We start from the raw sequence: 22408 nt of genomic DNA on the forward strand, positions 1-22408 counted from the left end.
AACTCATTATGGAAAATGACGCATGTGAGCACGGACTTGTGGGTCGGTGTTACTCCAGCCTATTGCCTCTGAAAGTTGTTCTCTTTCCGATGCTGAAAAGAGATACGATCAGATTGAAAAAGAGATGTTAGCATCATTATATGTTTTGACATTTCGTCACTATTGTAACCGACCATATGCCTAAGTAGTAATATCTAAGGAGCTACTCTGAAAGGCCCTTAATAGGCTGCAATTCTTTCTTCTGCAGACACAGGAGTACAACATCGGTCTGGTTTACAAGCCTGGGAAATCCATTCGAAAACTCGAGAGCTCCTTTACCAGATAACCGGACACTGAGACTATTCATGTGAACAACATATCTCATCTACTAATCAAAGACAAACAATTAGATGAAATCAGGGTTGCACCGTGGGAAGACGACATTCATACACTACTGAAATCTACTATCATGAAGGGTTGGCCTACAGGCCGCTTCATACCAAAAGATGTTTAAAGATAAGGTAGACACAATTTTAAAAGATGGTACTTGTTGTTACCCTGTTTGGCCCTCGGCATTAAGGGGCTAATTCAAAGGTGGGTCGGCTCGGGGTCAGTATACTGTGTCTGAGTGGGGTATTCATGTCAAACTGTGGCAGGGTGTCTCAGTAAGCTAGCACCATAAATCGGCATCAGTCCATCTAGTACAAGCAGTCACACACACACGTACATGCACGTCGCTATATACGTGCAATAATCTTGGACGCGACGTTAAACCCAAAGCCACCTCACCCCCGTATGCCCAGTAAGGAAACCTTGTGCATGTTCATATTGGACCCACTATATAATATGCATTGGATGTCAGCACGTAACACGCACGTTATGCATGACTGGGTCTCGAAACTGAAACCTAACAGTGTAATCTAACCAGTTGATGATATGATAGTCCTTCCGCTTCGCAGACAACAGCGTGTTCTAACTTTACCGTAAGCTATTTTGAATAAAAATCAGCCATTTGAAATAAAACGAGTATAGCATCATTAAACATGCGTTAACAGCAGAAACAAAATGAAATGTAAAATATATGTTCATTTGTATCCAGAGAGTTCTTCTTGGGTGATGAATGTTAGTTCAATCGTCGTTTGATAATTGTTTTAGTCATGAATAATGTTTTGGACACATATGCTATTTTACGGTAATTCACGTATTGCCACGTGTTAAAACATTGAAGAGAAAATATGAACCAACTTGACTTTTCATTCTGTGACGATCTTAACGACACAACACGAAGAGAGAAGGAGAAGTCAAGATGGCGTTTTCTTGGGGTAAATTATGGGATCAGAAAAAATCAACTGGACCGACGGTAGTTGACATTCATGTTGGTAAGGTGCAACAGTTTGTGGAGATGTATATAGTTTTACATATTACTTGTACATTTGACGGTACTTATTTGAATTTTGAGACTTAAATTCAGATACTTGTTTCTGTGGCGAAATATATCAAATGCCCATTATCCATAAACGTGACCCGTGAAGTTCCGGGTAAGAATTGGTCTACAGCAACCCATGCTTATCGTAAGAGGCGAGTAACGAGCTCGATTGCTGACTTGGTTGATGTCTTCTTATCCCAATTTCGTATACATCTGTTCAGGGTGCCAATAAGTGGGTTGACAAGTCAAGACTCGATTATTTACAGACCGACATCATATGGCAGAAATATTGCTTAGTGCGGCGTTAACAACAAACAGACAAAAACATATTCTTTATGAAATAAATGTGTATTATACCCTGAAAGACAGAAGGATGTGAATGTTGTTTAACGCTGCAGTTAGCAATAGAGCTATGTCACGACGGTCTGTAAATAAGCGCGTCTTGACCAGATGATCCAGCTATTGATATGAGCATCGATCTACGCCATTGGGATACGATGGCATGCATCAACCAAGTCCGCGAGCCTGACCCTCCGATAGGCGCCTCTACCGGCAAGCATGGGTTGCTGAAGGCCTATTCTAAACTGGGCGGCAAAAGAAAGTATAGGTCGAGTTCCATGATCGATGACAAGTAGAGGGTTTGTTGTGAATTATAATATGATCTAGGGAGGGGTAACAAATGATTGATCAACCACAGTTTGAATGAAATTGTAGCACTAAAACTTCGGCATTAATCCGTAATCCGCACGCACGCACACACACACACACACACACACACACACACACACACACACACACACACACACACACACACACACAAACCACACACACACACACAAACAAAAACAAAAAAAACCACACAAATACACACACACACACACACACACACGTGCATGCACGTCGTTATATAAGTGCAATAATCTTGGACGCAACGTTAAACCTCATTTCACCTCACCTCACCTCACCTCACCTCACCTCACCTCACCTCACCTCACCTCACACACACGCACACGCGCGCGTGAATGCACGCCGCTTTCAGACTGAAATATATCATCTCGCCTACCTCACTTCCCTGGAATGGAGTTCTAATAGAAGTCTGTCATTTGGATATGTATGTTGTCGATTTGTAATTCATGCTTGAACGTGTCGTTTATTTGACTACAGTCATCTTCCCGATTGAAGGGAGTGAACTGACTTTAAAGTCAGTTAACTCCCTTACCTCGGGAAGATGGACTTGAGTTGAAAGAGACTGGACCTGTCCTGTGGCATCTGTATTCGTCATGTCCTGTTATTCATCGTTCTCATCTTCGGAGTATATAAAAAAATTATATATTAGAAAATATTAAAATTACGTTTATGACACCTGGCTGTAGTAGCAGCAGCAGCAGTAGTAGTACGTAGCAGCAGCAGCAGTAGTAGTAGTAGTGGTGTCGTTATTGTTTTTTTAAACTGAAACCGTAACAAGTATTTATGTCATTAATATATTCTTCCGCTTGAGATGAATGTGTATTTTATCAATTTAATTCATTCATCGTTCTCTTCTTCGGAGTATATAAAAAAAGATATTAAAAAATATTAAAAATTACGTTTATGAAGCCTGGTTGTAGTAGCAGTAGAAAATAGTAGTGAGTGAGTGAGTGAGTTTGGTTTTACGCCGCTTTTAGCAATATTTCGGCAATATCGCGGCGAGAGACACCAGAAATGGGCCTCTCAAATTATACCCATTTCGGGAATCGAACCCTGGTCTTCGGCGTGACGATAGTAGTAGTAGTAGTAGTAGTAGTAGTAGTAGCGTCGTTATTGTTTTTTAAACTAAAACCGTAATAAGCATTTATGTCATTAATATATTTCCGCTGGAGATGAATGTGTATTTTCTACTTTTATTGATAAGACATACTAAGTGTTTTGTTCACAGCATTCGTGTAGATAAGGCAGTCTAATGAAGCCAGACATATTGGAGGTTTGTCATTTAGTTCAAATGAACATTTTTCAATAGTTATATACCTTTACAGATAACAGCTAATGAAGTATATGCACGCCGCTTTCAGACTGAAATATATCATCTCGCCTACCTCACTTCCCCGGAACGCCAACGCTGTAGTGGTTTTTAAAATGTTTCTGCTCAAAACGCCACACGTTCTGAATATTCCGAAAATATGCATGTATTAATAACCTACGTTTGTTTATATCCGTATTTGAAACCTCCTACCGACCAAGGCTGAAAAAGAAGTACTCTAGTTCGTGTGAACAGTTACAATTCCAGCGTGCACATGCATCTCTATAACGCTATACGTCAGGCGTTCCAGTCAACACAACACAGGTGTCAGGTAATCTCTCTATATGGATATAACAGTAAATGGAGATCGAACTTAACAGCTGGTGACAATCAAACGCCTATTGTGTACTTTTATCTGTGTATTAACAACCGAAACAGATTTATTTAGCGTTGTATTGCTATCAATATCAGCCTGTTACGCGACGAACACATGGCATTATATTACAGGTGATATAGAATAACATTACCAAAGAATGATCATGGTGTTGTGCGATTACATTCTTAGATATTGAAATAAGGTTGTTTATTGTGACAAAATTATGCTTATTAATACATTTCGAAATGAACTTATAATCACTTACAATTACTTATAATTATCTTGGTTTTAATGCATAGTAGACGGTGTTAAAAGATACTAAACGACTGCATGGTGTGTCTATAAGTCGAGTTTCCCCATGATAATTGTCATTTTATGTGAATTTTATATATGACAGTTATAAGAACATTAACGTTGTTTCATTAACGCCACTTCGCGTTCAATTGATCGTTGGGGGGAAATCTCGCTTGAGCACCTGGGGTTTTTATCAAAGTGATGCATCGATGAATTAACGCTCTTCCTTTTCTCTGGGTGTGTTATTAATCAGCATGGGGTTCTAATAGAAGTCTGTCATTTGGATATTTATGTTGTCGATTTGTAATTCATGCTTGAACGTGTCGTTTATTTAACTACAGTCATCTTCCCGATTTAAGGGAGTGACTTTTAAGTCAGTTAACTCCCTTACCTCGGGAAGATAGACTTCAGTTGAATAAGACTGGACCTGTCCAGGCTGACGTGGCATCTGTGTTCGTCATGTCATGTTCATTCATCGTTCTCATTTTCGGAGTATATAAAAAGTATAAATATTTAAAAATATCAAAAATACGTTTATGAAGCCTGGCTGTAGTAGTGAGTGAGTTTGGTTTTACGCCGCTTTTAGCAATATTCCAGCAATATCACGGCGGGGGACACCAGAAATGGGCTTCACACATTGTACCCATGCATGTCGGGAATCGAACCCTGGTCTTCGGCGTGACGATAGTAGTAGTAGTAGTAGTAGTAGTAGTAGTAGTAGTAGTAGTAGTAGTAGTAGTAAGTAGTAGTAGTAGTAGTAGTAGTAGTAGTAGTAGTAGTGTCGTTTTATCGTTATAAAACCGTAACAAGCATTTATGTCATTAATATATTCTTCCGCTGGAGATGAATGTGTATTTTCTACTTTTATTGATAAGACATACGAAGTGTTGTGTTCACAGTGCATTCGTGTAGATAAGGCAGTCTATTGAAGCCAGACATATTGGAGGTTTGTCATTTAGTTCAAATGAACATTTTTTCAACAGTTATATACCTTTACAGATAACAGCTAATGAAGTATATTTCTATACGACGGTGTCAAATACACCACTGGTACACGTGTTCGATGTTTTAATGGTGTCTCTGGTGCGTTAGATATGATATTAATGAGCTAGGGTGCGCTACTATTCATTTGAAAATCAGTAGAGTGTAAATGAGTGATTAATGTTGACGTGCTGGGACACAGCTGATGTGGGGGTTGATTGTGGGGACCGTCCATTTGATATCCGGGGATGGGGGCGGGCAGCTGGGATTTTGTATGGAGACTCCATATTTGTTTAGCTACAGCTGAAAAACCAAATATTGTTTTAATTATATAATTTAAATATATCAGATATAATTTTAAGTTTTTAGCCTAAAAAGTTATTTTTTAAAAACCGTCTTGCAACAATGTATTGTTTGAATGTTTGTGGCAGACACGTTCTTCACAGTTTGGAGCAGAAATATTTGTTCAATAATTATCTGGGACAACACACACACACACACACACACACACACCATCACCACCACCACCACCACCACCACCACCACCAATAGTGTCTTTTTAAGTGTGATGTGATTTATTTGACAAGTTTTAGGCCTGTGCACGGACTTGTTATATAGGTCCGTGGCCTGTGTTAGCATTGTTTCCGTACAAAGCTCGAGATATTTGCTTTGTTTTGTTGTTTGTTGACTAAACCAAGTAATTAATTCATTACGGAATTATTTGCATTCATTTAGCACTTGTTTTATTACGTTGATTACAATTGGGTTGCAAATACACATAGAAAAGTATCGCCAGAGACAACCAACATGTTCATACCAGGGGAGAATTGTATATAGTCAGACAATTGACTTCATCGCGTCAAAGGTCAAATTCGTCGGATGATAATTTTACTGATAACATCTTATACAAGTCCAGTCAACCAATAATTTATGTAATGCGTAATAGGTAATTGTTCAAAAACCTTAACTCCCAAGCGAAGTTGTTTTTCAAGTGATAACCACGTCACATTAAAATTGCAAAGGCACAATTTGACTCGTTAAAACTTCTCCATTCGTAATCGTTTGAAGCGGGTGAAAATCACGCTACGACACATTTAACCTCTGACATGAACTTTGGCATGCGACCCCTGACCTCCAAAGCCGGAAGAGAGACCGTCAAGCATGGAATGAATATCCTCTCAGTCATAAAACTTTTGATGTAAGTTAATGAGGTTTTGTTGAAACTTTAAGCAGTGTGTCATATTTTATTGACCTGTCGCCATCGACAGGTTGTAGAGGGGTGTATACTACGCGGGAAAATAGACAAATCGATATTCCAGTCAAGAGATATGCAATGTCATTCCGTGTGATGCTGGTTGACGTGTTCCAATGAGGAGGCCTAAAACTGTACCGGGTGTTTTGTAAACATTTAGCCACAGGGATCAGCGCAGTGAAGGTGTCACGCACTCACTGTTTGACGAGCAGTGGTTTCACGCAGTCACAGTTTGCCACGAGTCCCAGGCGAAGGTACGTACAAGGATATCTCGAGCTTTGAGCTAATTCAATGTTTCCTAATGAGTATTGGAATGTGCATGAGTACTATTCAATGTAGATTCTCACAGCGTTATCAAGCTACAGTGACTGCAACCAAGTGAAGAAAGGTATATGTGTGTGACATGTTGTGATAAACAGATTAACATTAACAACAACACGTAACAGATGACAAGTTGAATACAAATGATTGGCTGGAGCCAGATGTACAGTAGGACTAGTAGCACACAGGTAATGAAGCCAGATGTACAGTAGGACTAGTAGCACACAGGTAATGAAGGCAGATGTACAGTAGGACTAGTAGCACACAGGTAATGAAGCCAGATGTACAGTAGGACTAGTAGCACACAGGTAATGAAGGCAGATGTACAGTAGGACTAGTAGCACACAGGTAATGAAGGCAGATGTACAGTAGGACTAGTAGCACACAGGTAATGAAGCCAGATGTACAGTAGGACTAGTAGCACACAAGTAATGAAGCCAGATGTACAGTAGGACTAGTAGCACACAGGTAATGAAGCCAGATGTACAGTAAGACTAGTAGCACACAGGTAATGAAGCCAGATGTACAGTAAGACTAATAGCACACAGGTAATGAAGCCAGATGTACAGTAGGACTAGTAGCACACAGGTAATGAAGCCAGATGTACAGTAGGACTAATAGCACACAGGTAATGAAGCCAGAGATACAGTAAGACTAATAGCACACATGTAATGAAGCCAAATGTACAGTAGGACTAGTAGCACACAGGTAATGAAGCCAGATGTACAGTAGGACTAGTAGCACACAGGTAATGAAGGCAGATGTACAGTAGGACTAGTAGCACACAGGTAATGAAGCCAGATGTACAGTAGGACTAGTAGCACACAGGTAATGAAGCCAGATGTACAGTAGGACTAATAGCACACAGGTAATGAAGCCAGATGTACAGTAAGACTAATAGCACACAGGTAATGAAGCCAGATGTACAGTAAGACTAATAGCACACAGGTAATGAAGCCAGATACATGTTAGCCTCAGAGCTCCAGATAAGCTTTTGGTGTTGTGGGTATTTTACCCATGCATTTTACAATCATTGGGTATCAGTAATTCTATCTGGGTATTCAAATTTCTGTTACCCACTAAATTGTGCACATGTGGGTATTTAAGTTAAATATTTAAAAACACTATTCATCTAGTCCCTGCAAACTGGTGTCGTGTAGGTTCGAGAGCTTTATAGGACTCAAAAATACCTGGATACTTCCACAAGAAAGTGTGATGGCAAATGATCATGATGTAACTGTCATCGTGGAGTTTGGCAAGGGTGACGGGATGCCCGTTTATAATTTCAAAATAAGTTGCTGATTTGCTAATCGAATAGAGGGTTACTTCACAATATTTTGATGATACGCACAAGTTTTATTTTTGTAGCGTATCTGTAATGTTCGTTGCTTATTTGATACGCTTGGATTTTATTTTACTGCGTATTTCTGCCTTTCTGATGCGTATTTCACGCAGATACGCAGCTTATCTGGAGCTCTGAAGCCTACAATAAGGATAAGGATTAACAGGATTAATAAGCTATTACAAGCTGATTGGATGCTAATTACAAAAGTCACTTTTACTTTTCAAGCTTCTAGAATTCCGATCAACGTTACAATGCATATTGCTCTCTGACTTCTGCATGATTCCACTCCATCTTCTGTAAATAACTGAACTTACTGGAATATATAACACGTTGGAAGTTAGGTGCTTTAGAAATGAATTATTATTATGAATATTAATACTCAATGGCCCAAAACAATTTCTGGAGACCTGGCACTCTCAGAAATCAGTTTATTTCTATTCTAACAAAAAATACTTTTTGACAGTGTTTCGTATATGAAATCAGTCACAGATGTACTTACTGTATTTGATGTAATAAGCGCCCCGCTCTAATAAGCACCCATGGCGACATTTGCTAATATATTGGCTAGTGAACAATTCCAATCAGCACCCCTTCCGATTGATCAATGTACACAAGACTTATTTATTCGTGTATAATACGCACTTGTGTGTTATATGCACCCTTAATTATGGGCAATTAGATTCTGGAAAAATATATCTGTCGTACATAAACACTTCAGGCTGTCAGCATAAACCACGAAATTTATCTTTCAACTCTGTTTTTTTTCACCAAAATAATATTCTAATAAGAGCCACCTATTTCTAATTTTGAGAGCGCCCTGGGCACTTATTACGTCGAATACGGTATACACTTTGAAGTAATCTGGACAAATACATCGTAAATGAGAACGCTTAATGCACAGTATTATTCCAAAATACATTATTGAAAAGATTGTGCAGGTAAATACAAAGTATGCATTAAAGTATGTATGTGTGTATGTATGCATGCGTGCATGTGTGTAAGTATGTATGATAGTGTGAATTAGAAGGGCAGGCAATGTGTGTATGTATGCATGCGTGCATGTGTGTAAGTATGTATGATAGTGTGAATTAGAGGGGCAGGCAATGTGTGTATGTATGCATGCGTGCATGTGTGTAGGTATGTATGGTAGTGTGAATTAGAGGGGCAGGCAATGTGTGTGTGTATGTATGCATGCGTGCATGTGTGTAAGTATGTATGATAGTGTGAATTAGAGGGGCAGGCAATGTGTGTATGTATGCATGCGTGCATGTGTGTAGGTATGTATGATAGTGTGAGTTAGAGGGGCAGGCAATGTGTGTATGTATGCATGCAGGCATGTGTGTAAGTATGTATGATAGTGTGAGTTAGAGGGGCAGGCAATGTATGTATGTATGCATGCGTGCATGTGTGTAAGTATGTATGATAGTGTGAATTAGAGGGGCAGGCAATATGTGTATGTATGCATGCGTGCATGTGTGTAAGTATGTATGATAGTGTGAATTAGAGGGGCAGGCAATGTGTGTATGTATGCCGTAATTTAACATAGTATTTTAGATTTTCTACATATTCAATGAGTATTATCACCTTAATGACGGGTACTACAATGTACTTACATCTATAACAGTCTCCGTGTCAGAAGCCTGTGTATGTCAGGGTATCCATATCCTTTGTTTGTAAAACATGTCAACAAGCAGATATCCCCGCACTGTCCTGTTGTGCCCTCGTCTGTTCATGCACGTGCATCGGTATACAAGGAGGGACCTCCATCATTACCGTCACGGTCGTAACACCTGATTTGTTACCAGTTGGATTGTCCGCCAACATGAAAACACCACCAATGCAGATTACCCAATTAATCTGTTTTTTCATTAATATTTTTTTCAGTTATTACTGCTTACTGGGAGTTGATAGATCAGTCAATATGTAACGCAATAGATCTGAGTATACCAATTATTGTAGCTGGGGACTTTAATCTAGATATTCTTAGAGAAAGTAAGAAAAAAATAGATCTCTTACAAGCAACATATGGGTTGACCCACATTATAACTGAGCCCACCAGGATTACACCTGCCTCCAGAACTTTGATTGATTTACTGTTCGTAACTAATGCAGACAGTGTGTGGCTGTATCCAATCCTATATGCAGTGATAAATGTCCTATATTCGTAAAAATTAAGGAAAACATACCTAGCAATGCAAATTTTAAAAGAAAAATCTAAAATTACAACATGGCTGATAATGAAAAAAATATTGATAGCTTAAGTGAGACAAAGTGGGATCATTTGTTATCATCCAGAAATGTTGACGTTATGGCAGAATGTTTTACCTTGATAATTATTGTTGTATGCCCAATATATTTCTGCTGACCTAATATGACACAGTATGACAGCTAATGACACCTTAACAAATTTCTTATACCAAAAAGTTTACACTGTCAGGTATCTTTATCGCACACGTCACAAAAACTTGACACTTACAACCGGTATAAATGACAGGCCCAGTACATATGTTTCTGATACAACACTTAAATGTCAACAAAAACATTAACAGTGGAATATATAATGCACAAAATGTGGAGCAATACCTGCCAAAATGTTTGAAATTGGACTGGCAATTCGGATACCTTTAACATTAACAAAACTGATCTGATGCTCATGCTGTCAACCACTAGTCTGGATGGCCAGTGTCCAGACTTGCAGGACAAGTGCAGGGCTAAACTACACTTGCCGGGTACCATCAATTTCTCATGACATTTTCTGTACAAGATGTCTTATTCCGTATGTATCCCTCAACAGTGATATTTCTTTGTAATGAAGTCCTAGTCGGTTTCATAAAGGAGTTTCAAAATATGACTTCTAAATTTATATTTTATGTTTTCATGTGAACATGAATAGCTGTTATAATATACTAATACAACTAGGGGTGATTATTGGTGCTATTTTTAATATTGCAATAGTAGCATACACTATTGCAATAGTATGGCGATAATTGACAACTATTGCAATAGTAATGCAATAGTACTAAACCAAATTTAAGGCTTGATGATGATATTAATCAATGTAATGGAAATATATGAAGTATTTCCGACAATGTCAAAGTCAGCCATTTTTGTCTCTGTTGCAGCTCAAAACAAAGGGAAGTAACTCTAATGTGAAGTCTTCGTAATCCTTGCTAAAGTTTTTAAATTCCTAATGCTATAGTACCATTGTAGGGCAAATAATTTTAATACTTTTATATTTCCTTATATTGTTACAATCAACAACAAAAAGTCAATATTTCACGGTTTATGTACACCTCGTCACTCTGTCCCCTGTGAATAGATACATCTGCTTTGCAGTATAGTCGTGAGTTTCATCCAACCAATCATGGCATAGCCTGGTTATCGTGAGAGGAAAGTCATGGTGATTGTACCAATGAATGTTAATTTGGCATCGTCAAGGTTTCTCGTTCACCATGCCGTTGTCTTGTTGCCATCTACTCAACGACCCATGAAGATCCGGGATAGAATAGGTCTTCAACCCATGCTGCTGTAATAGGCGACTATGTTTGTTGTAAAAGGCAACTAACAGGATCGGGTGGTCAGGGTCGCTGACTTGATTGATGCAAGGTCATCGATCCCAATTGCATGGATCGATGCTCATGATATCAATCACAGGATTGTCTGGTTCAGACTGGATTATTTACAGTCATATAGCTGGAATATTGCTGAGTGGGGCGTTAAACAACAAACCAACCAACCAACATCTGTTCAACACGTTGCTTTAATATCAGGCAACGGTAGGGTTCAAAAGTTCATTTCATCATTTAGATTCCATGACCTCATTTCATTACTTGGTGAGAAATATACACTTGTCACTATATGCTACACTGCTTATCAATTTTCATGGGTGATGTAGAAACATTGTGTATACAAACGCAGGAAGTTTTGACGATGTGTTGTGATTAACGAATCTTGATGCAGAAATGTGTCAATGTAAAATTCATGATTATATCGAAACAAAGAGTGCCATGCAGATCTGATAGCACAGCTCTAGCATATGTGGCTGTAGGTTGAGGCTATTAAATGCAATCAGGTAGTGTTCATGACAGTGAACATAATTGCATTGTCTTGACATCTGTGAACCATTCCAATAATGGCTTGAAGGTTTTAGTGACTTTCCACAGCCAGGTTTTGGTTGCCAGTGGATACAGACAGGTTTGGTTCCAAGATGCAGAAATGACAATTCCTGGTTCCTAGACGCAGAAATGACAATTCCTGGTTCCTAGAAGCAGAAATGACATTTCCAGGTTCCAAGATGCAGAAATAACAATTCCTGGTTCCAAGATGCAGAAATAACACTGCCTGGCACTCAGCATTAAGGGGATAACGCAAGGACTGGTCCGCTCGGAGTCAGTATACTGTGTCTGAGTAGGGTATACATGTTAAACTGCAGCATGGTATAAAACTGTCATTAGTTTGGACAATTAGAAGCACACACACGCATGCATACACATAAGTGCATGTTCAACAACAAAGACGTCATTATGAAAGTGCAATTCATCTTGAAAGTGGCATCAATCTTGAACTTAACGTCAAACACCATTTCACCTTTTTGAAGCTTGAAGAAAATAATCATTCTTAATGCAGATGTAGTTTTAACATATTTTATTCAACTTTGCTTGAAACGGTTCAGTAAACAGACCAAACTGACGTATAAGCATATTATATATTCATTCTCAATGTGCAAACTTACTTATGGAGATATGGTACAGGGAAAGAACATTTTCAGATCTATATATTATTTAATGAATATGCTGAATGTACTCTTCCAGTGGTTTAATTAAGCATCCTTGACTCTTTTCTGCGTGTTCATTTCCTCAGTTTGGATTCAGGAGTTGTCTAGGCCCCTGCACTTCCTTTTGCGAGAGCTGGCACATTTGTGTTAGCGACAGAATATATTCACTGCTTCCTGACACAATTATTTTCTTTGATTATTCTTTTTCTCAGGACGATCATAATCATGTCCAGGGAATATAAATATTTGTTTTTAAATTTGAGGCAAAAATGTATTTTCTGGAACAAATTATGTTTATAACATGTATAAGAAAGAAACTCCCAGTGCACCCAGAATATCAATGGTCTGTCTCTTATCAGCAAGGGGTGGTCGGGTAGCCTAGTTGTTAAAGCGTTCGCTCGTCGCACCAAAGACCCGGGTTCGAATCCGACATGGGTACAATGTGTGAAGCCCATTTCTGGTGTCCCCCGCTGTGATATTGCTTGATTATTGCGAATAGCGGCGTAAAACCTCACTCACTCACTCACTCACTCACTCTTGTCAGCAAGCTGTATAAAATATTTCGAGAATAATGCTTCTTGTACTAATATAGTACCATATCTGTGATATAAAATGTTTTATTTCAGACTCTGCCGAAATGGCCAGTACCACTTCAGCCAAGGTCAATAATAACTCAAAGACCGTCATCACGGACGCCCAGAGCATGACGCCCCAGGAGGAGAAACGGATGAATCGTGTCTACACACGTGTGTTTCTCATGCTACTCCTGGACCTCATCGCCTTCACTGTCATCCTACCACTGCTCCCTGGGCTGCTTCAACACTATGGAGAAAATGATTCAGTAAGTTATCTCCCCTTATGGTGCGTTGATTTGACTGAGGTTGACTGCAGCGTTATCTAGAAAAAAGTAGAGAAAGTTATCTCCCTTTATTGTGCATTGATTTGACAGTGGTACGGGCTTGTGTGATCAAACATGTAATTTGGGAAGCCATTTTCTCCAACAGTGACCATATATGGAGCCTCTAAGTTTCGTTTCAGCCTTTGAAATTACTAGACAGGACTAATTTGCAAATTATTCTTATTTATGTGCTGCTTTCGATGTTTTGAATTCGATATTTGCTGTAACGATGTTTTGATCTGTGCTGTTCTACATTGTTGTACCTAACCATGATCCCAACTTTAGGCTGCATCATGGTATCTCGGGCTTGTACTATAAAACTGGCATTAGTCCGGACTAGTACTAGCAGACGCAGACACGTGATGCACGTCACTATGTAAGTGCAATAATCTTCAGCTTGATGTTAAACTCGCCTGTAGAGAGGATGGTCCGGGGTTCGATCCCCGGCCGCGTCATACCAAAAGACATTAAAAGATGGTACTTGTCGTTACCCTGTCTGGCGCTCGGCATTAAGGGGCTAAAACAAGGACTGGTCGGCTCGGAGTCAGTATACTGTGTCTGAGTGGGGTATTCATGTTAAACTGTGGCATGGTATCTCAGTGTGCTAGCACTATAAATCGGCATCAGTCCGGACTAGTACAAGCAGCCACACACACACACATACACGTGCATGCACGTCGCTATATAAGTGCAATAATCTTGGATGCGACGTTAAACCCCATTTCACCATCACCACCAACTACTGACAAGCAGGAATGTTGTTCTTAAACATTTCAGTCTTTGGGTTAAGATTACTCAGTATTTCTGGTGACTTTTTTCAACTACCGGTGGTAGGGGAGTGGAAGATCAGGGATTCAATCCCCAGCCATGTCATGCCAAAAGAAGTTAAAAGATGGTAATTGTTGTTACCCTGCCTGATACTCTGCATTAAGGGGCCTGGTTGGCTTGGAGTCAGTATACTGTGTCTGAGTGGGTAATCCTTTTAAGCTGCGGCATGGTATCTCAGTAGGCTAGCTCTTTAGAATCGGCATTAGTCTGGACTTGTACAAATAGACAGACAGAGACATACACGCGCACGCACGCACGCACGCTGCTGTGTAAGTGCAGTAATCTTGGACATGTCTTTAAACCCTATTTCACCTCACCTCAAGCACTGGCCAAGCACTTTATCCAGTACTGACGAGATTGGGGGACGAATTGGGGAGTAAAAAACACTCCCCAACAGTTCTTACGCTTACCACGAGTATCTAAGGCAAACAAAGTGCATCGTCTGTTAGGATTCCCTCATCATTTGCCCCATTCACTGTGTTTCTTCAGCTTCTCATGTTATAGAACGTTGCATAACATCTCTCTTCATTAGTGACTCTCATATTTCCAGAGTGGCTTGTACTACCTGTTGCGGAAAACGTCATCAGGTTTCCGGTCCTTCTGTGGAATCAAGGACGAAGATGCTGACTCTGTATTTCTGGGAGGTCAGTGGCTTTCATATTTTGTATCCTGTCTGCAAAGTAGAGATAACCCCACAGCAATGTAATTTATTTGTTTTTCTTATCTCAGGCTAAGTAAGATTAGATCTTTTACTCCCATACAATATCTCTGTGCATGAAGATCTGAGGACACCCCTATAGGTCGCATCAGGGGAACTTTCTAATCAGCCAATCAGGACGAGGCTTCTAAATTCTTAATACAAGAGATCAAATCATTCAGACATGCATGTCTGATTTCAGTTTCTTGAAAACGAATATGATTGGGAAGTTCTGAATGCAACAAACTAAAGCCTTGCTATGACTTTGTTGTGGATATTTTATGCATCCTGTCAGTTATCGAGCTTATACATGTATCTGTATTCAGGCCTCCAGATATAGGCCATATTGGCGTATGTATGACAATATGCACTATACAGAGCGCGATAATGTATCAGATACACATTACAGCATTCATGTACAGTCTACCATTCATTTATAGATGTATTTCTCAAACATTATACTCTGATTTCAAGCAGCGTATTTTCTTGAGAATAGAGCAAACCTTTTTAAGAAATCGCAGCTGTGTAGAGGGTATATATACACGCCATAATGAGTTTTGATGGGTTTTTTCCTCGAAGGCAAAGACATTACAGTGAGCATGTAACACTAGAAATACCATGTCAACAAATCCGTACTGAAGTATGCAAATTTATCAAGTAATAACACTGACATAATAAGTCTTTCATTGTATATTTGGACTAAAGTTTGTAACCTATTTTATAAAGTTTAATCAATATTTCATTCAATATTGTTCATGTTATTTTTGGGAAAATCGTGTGTGAAGTGTTCGGTACATCATGCAGCTCACCATGAGTTAGAGCAATCATGTTCAAATTACTGTTATTAAAGTCTTGGAACAAACTTAAGTTGACAGAGAAAGGATGCAAATATCACAAATGCCATACTTTGACTTGTTTAAAGTCATATTTGTTGTAGTTTGACTTCTATGACAGTTTAACACAGAGTTTTTGCGAGCACGAGCGCCGGAGCCTCAATGGTGACTGGGAGACTAACATCTAGTCTCTGAAATGAACATATCGTACAGAATAAAAACAGTTGTTAAATTATCTTTAAAAAATATAATAAAAAGGAGCCCAGAGACTCTCTTCATTTCCTGATACTGGATTGTCTGGTATCAGGTATAATTACTTACAGATTGCCGTCATATAGCTGGAATATTGCTGAGTGTGGCATTAAACAAACCAACCAACAATACGTAAAAAAAATATCCGGCAATAGCAAACGGCTGTACCAGCTGTTCGCCTATGGTTTATTGTTATTTTAAATATATATCGTAAAGCTGCAACTAAAATAATGCAATATTGGAATATATTATTCCTGATACAATGATAGTTTCAGGTTCAATTCTTCTGACTAAAATTCCTTAAAGTTATATCATTGAGTACTTTTTAACCAAATCACTGGTAGAATGTGAACAGACGTGTTGTCAGCTGATTGCTGGTTCCGGCTTAGTTTACAAGAAAATATACCCGGTAATCTTAATCTCTACATCAAAAACAATGCCTAGTAGAACTGGAAATACTATTTAAACGGTAAATCATCATGTCTAGTGATATTTTATCTCAAATTTCAAATTTGCATTGAGCAAGTTTGTTATCACCTGTTCGTTAACCTGATTTTGCTGAAGGGATACAATGTAAAATATCTCTATTCATAATGCTGGACTTTATTTGCTCCAAATTACTGAAATCCTTAGAGGGGAGTGCACATTATACAATAGACATGCGTGTACCCAGTGTCTGAAACTCAGCAGAGTAAAGTGAGAGCCAGCCTATTCCGAAAACTGGAGGCCAAGTGGAAAAGCTGCCGGCCCAAACATTTCAGCTGAAGCAGGGAGACCTACTCTTAAAATATAAATTACACAACACAACCAGTCAACCAGAAGCTTTAAGTGCTGTCGCTGCTGTCACTGCTGGGCTCCCAGAGACTCGGGGTGATAGATGAAGCACACATTTATCAAGAAAATTATCAGCTTGTAAAACGTGTTTGCTACTACATGTCATAAATCATTTGGAAGGTCTCATCATACTGCTCTTAAAGATTAAAGTTATGTTTATCACATTATTTCAACAATGCATTTAGAACTTAATTAAGTTTGTATTTAATTAAAAAAATCCATTTTCATTACATCCAAAATGAAATATACTCAGCAACAAAAGTTTCTTTGACACGATATGGAACAAGAACCTGATCAAAGTAGACGCTCACACTTGAACAAATTCATATTTTCAAACAGACAATGGACCAGTCAAACAAGTTTACGTAATGACACGTCTAGCACAGAAATGACGTTATGACAAGAGAAAGATGCAAGAACAGAATTGTCAATTCACACGATAGTAGCGTGTGTGTCCCTCTTGCTTGGATGCATGCGATGCATCTCCTTCGCATTGAACGGGTCAAACATCTAAGACAGCAGTGTGGATGGCATCCTATATCTCCACCAGCCTGTCTCTCAGTTCCTGTGCTGTAGTCGGAGCAGGTGGTAAACATTGGAGACGGCAGTACATTTCATCCCACATGTTCTGGAGAGCCATCTGTCCATGGAGTCACATTGTCTGAACAATCCGGGCTGCATGGGGTCGGGCATTGTCATGCTGAAAAATCATGCCAGATCCTTGTTGATTCAAAAAATGGCTAAACGATAGGCTGGATGACCTTGTTACGGTAACACTGCTGGTTTAAATTGCCATTGATCACTTGCAAACAAGTTCTCTGTCTCTCGGTGATTCCTCCCCGCACCATAACACTGCCTCCTTCAAAACGGCCTTCCCCTACAACACAGTTCTGAGCGTAACGTTCGTCGCGATGTCGGTATACTCATATTCGGCCATCGCCATGGGAGAGGTGAAAACAAGACTCGTTTGTGAACAGAACATGTCTCCACTGAATTGCTGTCCAACGCACTTGCTGTCTACACCACTGCAGATGCAATCGGCGGTGATTGTTGGTCAGAATTGGGCATCCGGCTGGTCTCCTTCCAACAATCCCATACAGTCTGTTTGTACAGTCAGGGATTGTTCTCACAGTGATTGTTGCAGGCGGGAACTGAGTTTGCAGATGGGTGGTTCAAATTCAACGATCTTCACCGACGCTCGTAACGGATGGCCTGCTGCTCCTTGGCCTCTGATAGTGTTTGTTTGCAGCCATTGCTGCCATAATATCCAAATGGTGTTTCTGTGCACATTCAATCGCCTGACAACTTCACGCTGTTCCTGACTGAAGCATACCACTGGCTCACAAGCTGTCATTTTCAGATAGGCGAGGCATCTCCAAACCTCAAATAAATGACTGAAATTCCCTGGTTTACATCCTTACTTGCACGATTGCCATCAGATCATGCTTTTCTGCTGAGGTTGCGTTTGTGCTATGTTATCATATCTTTGTATCCGATTTCAACATCAGAAAGTTTTTTCTTGTTTGCAACCAATTTGAAAGGCGTGTCACAGGAACATTTGTAGCTTAATACACAAAATTAATCCCTTAAATTCCATTTAGTACTCCAAGTGTACTCTTTCGTTTTGCCAGTATATTAAAACAATAAGGAGTACATGCTTCTGGTGCTGACAAGTTACCTGGATCCCAGCTGTATTCAGTGGCAGCTTACTTTACTAAGGCCACACTTTTTTTACTTGTTTAACAGATCTGCTGACTACATTTTATTGAAATGAAAAAAAAAAATTCTTCAGAATTTGCTCTCTTTTTTTATCACGCCAATAGTCTGATAGCATACTGCTGCAAAAACAATTAAAAATAAAGACCCACTGAAGATGACTTCTATTAAACAAGAAAACATGTGCACTGCTTATTGCTGTTTCCGGCTTAGTTTACGAGAAAATACACATGGTAATCTTAATCCCTGCCTTGCAGTACAAAAAATACAATTTAAACGGTAAATCAACATGTCTGGTGATTTTTTATCTCAAGTTTCAAATTTGTACTGACCAAGTTTCTTATCACCCATTCGTTTACCAGATTTCCTTGAAGGGGTACTGTGTAAATTTTTTGTGTGCATAATATTTGGAAAAAAATTATCCAAAATAATGAATCTGCTAGAGGGAGGTGCGCACTACACTCAAGAAAATATGGTAATAGGATCCATAGATGCATAACAACATTTACCGGTACACTAATTCATCAGGTTAGCATTGCTTAAAGCAACAGCTGTGACTCAGGCTCTGCTCCCACATTCAACTATTTATACTTTCTATACCATTTGACCTGTCGTGGAGGAAAAACTATTTTCCTGTACAAAATCTGTAAAGCAAGTAAAATAAGAGTGTGGCCTCAGAACCTAAGATAAAAAATTCTGATATGAGGTGGTAAATAAATTAAGCAGAAATGTTTTAAAAAGCTGACATCTGATTTGTCTAGACTGTCATAGCTCACTCTGGGTTCACCTGACACGACCTTTCATTTAGAAGTTGGGTGTAACTTTGACTAGGAGTATTATGGCTGACAACATCTGTATTCTACACTCAGGAATGACAGGGTGGGAGACCATGACATATATGCTTTCATATGAAGCCACGTGTAATGAGATACGTGGAAGGGAAGCCAGTTGTCACAAAGTTAAAGTTGGTGTACAATTTATAGGGAGTTGATGGACATGACAGTTGTTGTAGGCAGGCCCCTAACAGTACAAAAATAACAATGTAACATGACATGAGCAGAGCATGGAAGAAGCATCACCTCGTGGCAAGGGAGTTGACGGACTGTGAGAGTCCAGTTTCCACCCTTTCCGAACTAGGCTGGAATTTCAGGGCTCAGCAGCGTTAGACAGTTTTCGTACACTAGTCCTTATAATGATAACATATAGCAAAACCCTTAAAAAGGGCAAATTTCTACTAGTCCTTATGATACCTTTACCATTGGGCAGTTTGGAAAGGACTATAGGACTAGTGCCAATTTCTAAGGCTGCTCAGTCGTAGCGCCATCAGTGGCTATTACGATTTACCGTATTCGACGTAATAAGCGTCCTGCTCTATTAAGCGCCCACGGCGATATTTGCCAATATATTGGCTAGTGAAAAATCCCATTTAGCACCCCTTCCGTTTGGACAATGTACACAAGACTTATTTATTCGCATATGATACGCACTCGTTTGTTATATGCACCCTTAATTATGGGCAAGTGAATTCTGGAAAAATATATTTGTCGTACATAAACATTTTAGGCTGTCAGCATAAACCATGAAAATTTGTCTTTCAACTCTGTTTTTTTTCCACCAAAATGATAATCTAATAAGAGCCCCCTATTTCTAATTATTACGTTGAATACAGTATGTCCTTCTGCGTCCCCAATACTGACCAATATGATTCCACATCTCATATCACTTGCATTTGCTGAACAAAATCGCAGCACCCAGTCAAGATGATCTCATCAATGATAAAGATCTGTATTGTAATAAAATGGGTTTTAACTCACAAAGTGCATCAAATCAATTGAACGTATTGATTAAAAACATGAAAAGATTTTTAAAATATCTGTCGATGCCCAGTTGATGGTACACGTGCTCTGCAAATACTGCAATCAAAGAATACAGCCATGTTGTTTATGAACCACATTCCGATTTCGTTACGGGATTTTGATTGGACTATGCATGGACTCGTTATTCTTGCCAAAATATAACTTCTTTATATCCGCCTAGTTTGGCAAGGGTGGAAACTGGACTTTAATAGACTGGGGAAGACTACTCCCTGATCCCAATGGATCGGTGGATTGGCTCGTTTGATATGGCTAGCTTCTTGGAACTGCGCTTCCTCCAGATGTGAATGTTTGTGCAGAGGAACTCAGTGTGATGCCAGGAGATGTAGTGGTGGGAGTGTTGATGACATGTTCTGGTAGGAATGATTTGGGGTCTACTTTCTGGATGGAGGGTTTGTGTTCTTAAAGCGTATGTCAACATATCCACCCATTCCGTTTCAACTCTCTCCATAACCATGGTAACAAGTTGTTTCGTTTTTTCAGGGATGGTGAGCTCCCTATTCTCTTTCCTGCAGTTTTTGTCCTCACCGATTATCGGTGCTGCATCGGATGTGTACGGCCGGCGCAGGATGATGATGCTATGCATGGTATGTAATCTGAATGTAATGGTCAGATTCACATTTTGGCATGCATGTTTTAGAGAACACCAGACTATATTTCTGGAACACAATGAGTGAGTACGATTTTACGCCACTTTTAGCAATATTCCAGCAATATCACGGCGGGGACACCAGAAATGGGCTTCATACATTGTACCCATGTCGGGAATTGAACCCGGGTCTTCGAGGTGACGAGTGAACACTTTAACCACTAGGCTACCCGACCACACCTGGAACAGAATGAACTCATTGAAATTGACCAGATGAAGGCATAATAGGTACACAGTAATGTCCCTATGTAAATTGATATGGCAATTACAGTTTTTAAAATTTAATAAAAAGGAAAATTACGATTGTGTTTGATCAAAAATATGCTTCAAACATGTTTTTGTTATTACTTCCATGCAGGGGTCTGGAAAATTTAAAATCCCAATCGGACATTTGCATTTAGGCCACACACCCTGCAAATAGCGTATTTTAGTACGACTTTTTACACACACATTACAAGTTGTTATGTATTCATAATATGATGAATTATCAATTGTTTCAATTTAAATTGTTTAATTCACCGGACAATTAATAACAAATAATATCATTTTAGATATATATAGAAAACATACGTTTGTTTCTGTTATAATAACGATCTGTTAACGTAGTGAACGGTCTAATTAATATTCAATAGTCTGCTCAAGTGTACGCATTGTAACATTTGGATCGAGACTATTATCCCATATTTGGTTATCACGTGACATCACGGGAAAAGGTTTTTTTTAAACTAAAGATTATTTATAAACAAGACAGATAATATAATCATAAATACTTAAATATCGTTGATAGCAATAGTTATTTGAATACTTTTTTCATCTGTTCTTAATTATTGACCATAAAAAAATTTGATATCGATCGTCACAGAAAGCCAAATGGCGGTCAATCAAGATTCAATATACGACTAGCTACTGAAAACAATAAAATCTGCAAATCCTCATTGTATGTCAACCAAGTGAAAGTCGTTAGCCACGACTTACAAAATGATCATTCAGACTTTGAGGGTTTGGCAGATCCGCTCGACTGATTTGCATCGGCAGACTGGCTGTCGTCACACTTTCGCTTCTTGTCTGAGGTTATGTATCATA

General features: G+C 39.1%; 1 protein-coding gene across 3 annotated transcripts in view; it reads left to right on the forward strand.

The window, feature by feature from the left end:
• Positions 1-22408, forward strand: part of LOC139453205 (major facilitator superfamily domain-containing protein 10-like) — a 55875-nt gene that overhangs the window by 16056 nt on the left and 17411 nt on the right. Inside the window, exons 1-4 of one of the 3 annotated variants that reach the window (XM_071234833.1) lie at positions 6182-6250; positions 13371-13585; positions 15021-15114; positions 21160-21263. In XM_071234833.1, the coding sequence (XP_071090934.1) occupies positions 13382-13585; positions 15021-15114; positions 21160-21263 (402 nt within the window). In that variant the 5' untranslated portion in view covers positions 6182-6250; positions 13371-13381. Of the gene's footprint in view, positions 1-6181; positions 6559-13370; positions 13586-15020; positions 15115-21159; positions 21264-22408 lie in introns of those variants that run through there. The other 2 variants (XM_071234832.1, XM_071234834.1) reach the window with 2 other exon arrangements.

This window comes from Haliotis cracherodii, unplaced genomic scaffold (genome assembly GCF_022045235.1).
Source record: "Haliotis cracherodii isolate W230 unplaced genomic scaffold, xgHalCrac1.p SCAF_9, whole genome shotgun sequence".
NCBI classification, from domain to species: Eukaryota; Metazoa; Mollusca; class Gastropoda; order Lepetellida; family Haliotidae; genus Haliotis; species Haliotis cracherodii.